The sequence below is a fragment of the Dipodomys spectabilis genome, unplaced genomic scaffold (assembly GCF_019054845.1).
Source record: "Dipodomys spectabilis isolate Male_0828 unplaced genomic scaffold, ASM1905484v1 ptg000092l, whole genome shotgun sequence".
NCBI lineage: Eukaryota > Metazoa > Chordata > Mammalia > Rodentia > Heteromyidae > Dipodomys > Dipodomys spectabilis.
In genome coordinates this window covers 7,809,928-7,817,014 of record NW_024870769.1, presented here as the reverse complement: position 1 = coordinate 7,817,014, position 7,087 = coordinate 7,809,928, and the positions used below count along the sequence as shown (strand labels likewise).

General features: G+C 44.1%; 1 protein-coding gene across 1 annotated transcript; it reads right to left on the bottom strand.

The window, feature by feature from the left end:
• Positions 1 to 280: 280 nt before the first annotated feature.
• LOC122112108 (sperm motility kinase 3A-like) lies at positions 281 to 5,551 on the bottom strand. The gene is made up of 2 exons (XM_042684960.1): positions 4,166 to 5,551; positions 281 to 286 (listed from the first exon to the last, which is right to left on the bottom strand). The coding sequence occupies exons 1-2, from the start codon at positions 5,549 to 5,551 to the stop codon at positions 281 to 283; spliced, it is 1,392 nt and encodes a 463-aa protein (XP_042540894.1).
• Positions 5,552 to 7,087: the final 1,536 nt, after the last annotated feature.

Here is a 7,087-nt window from a genome sequence, read left to right as displayed (position 1 = left end):
CCAGCTATACCATGCTTGGGTACCTACCCAGAATATGATGTCAGGATACATCCATGTTCACTGATGCACTATTCATGATAATCAAGGTATGACAACAGCTGACATGACCTGCAATAGACGAATGGTTCAAGAAAATGAATATATATATATATATATATATATACATATATATATATATATATAATCTTAATGGCAGAAAAATTGATTAACTTGGAAAAACTTATACTAAGTGAAGTCAAGGCTCAGAGACATAACTTGTGTTTTCTCTCATATGTAGAAGTTAGATCTAAAATATAAATATACATGAAAGCATATAGAGGGTTATACGTGCATATATGTATATCTATACAGGCACACAAACAGGCTAAAGGATGGTATACTCAGCAGTCCAACGGTGTAACTCTTCCTCTGAACATCTAACAAACTGCTTAACAAAATGAATACCAGCAAGCTGAAACATGTTTCCTTGGGGGAAAGGGAGGATGGAGAAATGAAGAGTAAACAAATATAGTCATTATATTCAATGTACATTATGTAAAACTTGACTAACCTGAGGGTAGGAATGGCAAAAGATGGGGAAGGGTAAAGGAGGGCTGACATTGATCAAGATGCACTGTACTCATAAGCTGACTTGAGGAACTAAAAACTGTCTGTACAAAAAAATAAATAAGGGCTGGGAAGGTGGCTCAGTAATAGAGCGCTTGCCTTGCATGCATGAGGCCCTGGGTTCGATTCCTCAGCACCAAATAAGCAAAAAAGAAAAAAGCCGGAAGTGGCGCTGTGGCTCAAATGGTAGAGCGCTAGCCTTGAGCTGAAGAGCTGAGGGGCAGTGCCCAGGCCCAGAGTTCAGACCCCACAACCGGACCCCTCCCCCACCCTCCAAAAATAAGTCTGGGCACCAGTGGCTCACACCTATAATCCTAGCTACTCAGTTGGCTAAGATCTGAGAATTGAGGTTCAAAGACAGCCCAGGCAGAAAAGTCCCTGTGAGACTCTTATTTCCAATTAACTACCAGAAAACTGGAAATGGAGCTGTGGCTGAAAGTGGCAGAAGAACGCTAGCCTTAAGCCAAAAGAACTCAGACACAGCACCCAGACCTCATGAACAACAAAAAATAAATAAGTAAATAAATAAAATAGCCAAGCTCACAAAAATGCCATCATTTAAAACATAATAAAAAGCAACCATTCATTTTTAAAGGATAGACATATGTAGGCCTTTCTGGGAAGAATTGCCTGAAACTCAGCGTTAATAGAGAACAGAACTAGGTAACTATGGCACATACTGGTGGGAGATTACATTTGTCATAGTGCTTCCTTCTGAAACTTAAATTTTGGAACGTTCAAATATACATATTATCCATTTCAAGGAACTGATTTCACACAATAGTGAAATGTGTTATATTAAACTTAGAAGTATTTAGGCAGAGGCTCAGGACATGTGTTGCACATATTATTAAAAGAACTTTTTTTCGTTGGTCGTGGGGCTTGAACTCTGGGCCTGGGCACTGTCCCTATGCTCTTAAGCTCAAGGCAAGCACTCTACTGCTTGAGCCACAGCTCTACTTCTGGTTTTTTAGTGGTTTATTGGAGGTAAGAGTCTCACGGACTTTCCTGCCCAGGCTGGCTTTGAACCGTGGTCCTCAGATCTCAGCCTCCTGAGTAGCTAGGATTACAGGAGTGAGCCACTGGAGCCCGGCTTGAAATTCTTTTGAAGAATGAGAATGGTGAACTATCCTTTATTATTCTTCATTGGTGGTATGGTGAATTATCCTTTCATAAATTTCATCAATTCATTTGTGGTATGACAATTATAATGTCCAGACAATAGTATCCTGGCTTGCTTGGTTAACTGTATGTGATCACACAACGTAGGTAAAGGCAACCCACTCCACTTCAGACCTCAGAAGCACTCAGAAGCAAAAAAACAATATTCTTTCACTGTAATTCAAACTATTAAAATATCATAGGAAATTCTAGAGCTGGATAATTATGTTATCACTTAATAGTATCTAACCATAATGGATACCCACTTTCCACAAAGATCTAAAAATTTGCTTCCTTGAAAGTGGCTTTTCCTGTTCCTTGAAAGTGGCTTTTCATATGGCTGTTCGTATTCCTTTTATTTGTTCACATATCTAAATTATTAACTTCACTTTCAGTGCTACAACATTGTTTGAATACATCACACGTGAATCAGAAAGCAATTTGACATAGATGAATTACAAAGAAAAATATACTTAAAAGATACACTTTTTTAAAAAAAATTTAGGGCTAGGAAAGTGGCTCAGTGGTAGAGCGCTTGCCTTGCATGCATGAGGCCCTGGGTTCGATTCCTCTGCACCACATAAGCAAAAAGAAAAAAGCTGGAAGTGGTGCTGTGGCTCAAGTGGTAGAGCGCTAGCCTTGAGCTGAAAAGCTGAGGGACAGCACCTGAACTCTGGGCCTTGGCGCTGTCCACCACAGGACCAAAAAAAACCCTAAAATTTTAGTATAACATCGTGAAAGTGGAACTTTTAGTATGATAAGATTGAAGTGGAAGTGGAACTTTTAGTATGATAAGATCAAAGTGGAACTAAAATTTTAGTTTAATAAGATCATTGAACATACTGCAAAGAATTTTTTTTCTAAATTATTTAATTTATATAAAATTATATACAGCCCATTGGCCCATTGGGAGTTAAATACAGACCATGCACTTGCTGTGCTTAACAGGTTAACCATCTATTACTTGAGCTCCTCCTACTACTTCAGCTCCTCCCTTCCCTCCTGTATGCTGACAGTATTGGAGAAAGGACTTCTTTGTGTGCTGTTTCTCTTTGAGCATTAATCCTCCAAGGATGGACTCCATCATCCGAATAGCTTGAACTACAGGCAAAAGCCACAAACTAGTGGCTCCACCTCATTTTTTATTTTTTGTGAACATACTGTACAGAGGGGTTACAATTACATGGGCAAGATAATGAGTACATTTCTTATCAAGCATGCAGCCTCCTCATTTGTTTACCCTTCCCAGCCTCCCCCCTCCTCCCCATCCCCCCCCCCCTACTGCCCCCCCCCCACCATAGTTGTAAAGTTCGTTTTTGACAACTTGTACTTCTCATAGTTGCATCGGGTCCACCTGTATCCTTAAACGACTTGTTTTTCCCTCCATCTCATTCTTTTGAATCTCATTCTTTTGAACTAACTTCCATCAAACATCAGTACCCAGGGCAGAAATGAATACAAACTCAGAACATATGATCATCTTTTAAGAACACAATTTTATTAAGGCTGATAGAAAAAAAAATGAGAAATAAGAAAAATGAGAAATAATTTGAAATAATGTGAAATAATTTGAAATTTTGTGTAAAAGTCAAGTCTGTGTATTTGGTGGTGGTCGGAGTAGATCAACTCGTCTCTATGCAGGCTGGGTGGAATGTGTTCCAGGTGAGCACCACGGCAATGTCTTTTCAAACTCTCCATTTAAGCTGCAGGAAGAAAGGGAACTCAGGACTGAATTGCACAGGACAGCACCCGACAAGTCACAATCCCTTCTTTCTGAAAGTCTATCCCTCTCCCTCCCCTCTCATCTCTTCCCATCTCCCCACTCCCCTTCACCCAGGTAACCATAGGTCAGAGGGGATGAGCTAAAGGGACTTCCTTGAAACAGATAAAACAGGGCACAGCTCAGTGGCCACCTACTTGTTTTCAGTTCGTCCGAAGAAGCATTTTCTTAATGCACGTTCGGCCGGCAACAACAACAGAGGCTTTGAAAGCAAGAGCTGATGCTTTTCTTCCAACGCCTCAAGCGCCTCCAGCCCCTCCGTTGTTCATTCCTTGTAGTTGATGTTGGTTGAACTGAAGGGAATGAAGTTTCGGGGGTTTCCGAAAGTACAGGACCTGGGGGTGGCTCGCTGCTTTCCTCTTCTTCCTGTGGGTCCTGCTGGCTGGGATATGATGCTGTTGGACACGGGACAGCAGAGCTGATCTTCCTCTTCTTCTCGACAAGTACCCAAGTGTTATGTAGTACCGAGGGAAGAGAGTTGGGCCTGCTGCCCACCTCCTGCTCAGTGGCTGGGTTCCTCATTTCAGAGGGTTGGTCCGTAGTGACAGTAGGTGCTGCTGCTGCTGCGGTGACCGCTGCTGCTGCTGCGGTTGCTGCTGCTGCTGCTGCGGCTACTACTGCTGCTGCGGTTGCTGCTGCTGCTGCTGCTGCAGCTACTGCTGCTGCGATTAGTACTGCTGCTGTGCTTGCTGCTGCTGCTGCGGTGGTTGCTGCTATTGCTGCTGCCACGGTTATTACTGGATTCCCGGTAGCACTGATGTCTTCCTCAGTTTTCCCCTCTGTGTTGGTGCCGGGGGTTCGCCAAAGGACGCAGGGGACGCACACGGTTCTCCTGCCTTTCCTGCCACCACCCTTCAGCTGCTCTTTAGCAGGGAAGCCTGCAGCCTGGTGGCGCACAGGAGCGCTCGCTTTCTTCAGATGCAGAGCTCTGAAGCTCTTGCATGCAGGTGAGGGGCAAGGCGGAGGCCCAGGAATAGCATACCTCATCCTGCGGGCCAGGTGTTGTTGGCCGTGGTCTTGAAGTTGTTTTAGAATTCTGTACGTGGCCATGCAGCTAGGCAGGGCTTGACTGACCTGGTCTGGATCAAAACCAAGGTAGGAGGCCATGATATACAATATGGCTGGATCTGGCTGGGGCGGGGCATTCTGGATGGGGGGTGGTGAGGGTACATTAGCTCCCCGAAACCAAGGGTGGCGCATCACTTGCCATACAGTCGGCCTTTGTTGAGGGTTGGTGGTCATCAGGTAAGCTAAGATCCCTTTGAGTTCAGGAGAAAAGTGTTTCGGGGTTGTAAATCTGCCTGCAAGCACTTGTTTTTTAAACACAGCCCATGAACTGTCGTCATAGGGCACGTTGCCCGTGACCATGTAATATAGTATCACCCCCAGGCTCCAGACGTCCACCTTCCGACCCTGGTATCTCTGCTCCTTGACCATTTCCGGAGCCCAATAGGCTGGGGTCCCACACTGCTCCGTCAGCTCCTGCTGGCCCTGGAGCCGCACACTGAGACCGAAGTCGCACAGTTTGGCCATACCCTTGTTGTCAAGTAAGATGTTTTCAGCCTTCAGATCTCGATGGCTAATACCATGGTCGTGGCAATATTTGACAGCCTTCAAGATCTGCCCAAACAGATCCCTCGCCTCCTCCTCCCCCAGCCTCACCAGTTTTTGTACATAGTCCACCAGGTCTCCTCCGTCGAGGTACTCCATCACCAAATGCAGTCGATAATCTGATTCTACCACCTGGTAGAGCTTAACGATGTTAGGGTGCTCCACAGACCTTAAAATATCCAGCTCCGTGGCGAAAAAGGGGAATTCCCTCTTATCGATGGTTTTCACAGCCACGAGGGAGTCGGTGGGCAGATGCTTGGCCAGCTGGATGGAGGCAAAGCCGCCCTCACCGATGGTCCGGAGCGCCCGGTAGTGAGCCCCCAGGAGCTCCTGCTCTGGGGAAGTTTTCTCAAAGGTTCGCCAGTACCTCACCTTTCTACACTGGCTAGTCATTCCTATGCTGACTAGCACCCTAGCGGTGCTCTAGGGAGAAAAGTGAGCTAATCAAGTGAAACCAAGTACAATCAGATCTAAATAGAAGTATTAGTATAATTAATAGTAAAGTATGTAATAAGTGAATGAAATTACTATCTAACTAACAATAAAACTATGTAATGTAAATATCGAATGAATAAATGATTAGTAAATGAGTAAATGTTAAAATGCTATCTAGTTAAGATAAAGAGGAAAAATAGAGAAGGGAAGAAAGGAAATGTAGAAGGAAGAGAAAGAAAGAGGAGGAAGAGAGAAGGAAATTAGAGGAAAAAGGAAAGAAGATAAGAAACAGTAAGAAAAAAGGCAAAAGAAAGAAGCAAAGTCCGAGAAGTCAAAGCCAAATCGTAATCCAAATCCAAATACCTGATAATCAAAGCCAAGTCAATGAACCAAATAGACAAACCAACAAATCACTAAACGCCCGAACAACTCAACTCCACCCTCCAAACTACCTACAAGAGTCCACCATTCAGCACACGATATATATAGCCAGGGTTATTGTGACCTCAAGAAAGTGTCTGTGATGTCAGAGCTGCCAAGGGGCTCTGCCCATGTGGGCGTCGCCCCCTGTGCCCCTCAGTTCCTGGCCTTCAGGATGCTTCTTAGATGAGCATGCCTGGATTGGCTTTTCACTCAGGGCCTGGGCACTGTCCCTTAGCTTTTGTTATTTTTATTTATTTTTTATTTTTGCCAGCCCTGGGCCTTGAACTTGGGGCCTGAGAACTGTGAGCTTCTTTTTTCCTCAAGGTTATCACTCTACCACTTGAGCCACAGACCCACTTCTGGCTTTTTCTGTTTATATGTTACTGAGGAATTGAACCCAGGGCTTCATGTATGGTAGGCAAGCACTCTACCACTAAACCACATTCCCATCCCCTGACCCTTAGCTTTTATACTCAATGCTGGTACTCTACCAGCGGAGCCCCAGCCTCAATTATATCTTCTTGGTGGATCATGGGAGATAATAGTCTCAGGGATTTTCCAGCCCATGTTGCCTTTGTATTAGCATCCTCATATGCCAGCTTCCTGTTTAGCTAGGATTACAGGCCTTACAGTAACCATATGCTTACAAGATACTTACATTAAATATAACTTATATTCTGTTAAATAGAAATACAGCTAAGTTTTCTCAGGTGGTTATGTAGATATTTAATATTTCTACTCATTGCAATCTAGTCAGAGTGCCAATATCTAGAATCTTAGAGTGCTCATATCCGTAATCCTAGTTACATGTGGGGTTGGAAGTGGGAAGATTGCAGTTGGAAGCCAGCCTGGGCAAAATGGACCATGAGAGTCCCTGACAAGGGAGCAGGTTGGCATCATGGTGTATATGCCTCTCATCCCAGCCAAGGTGGCAAGTGAAAAACAAGATGAAGGTTCAGGCTCCTGCCTGCAACAGAAGCAAATCCCTTCCTCAAAAATTACCAGCACAACACTGTTCAAAAAGAAATGTACTCAATACCTAACTTATGAATTGTACCCCCTCTGTACATC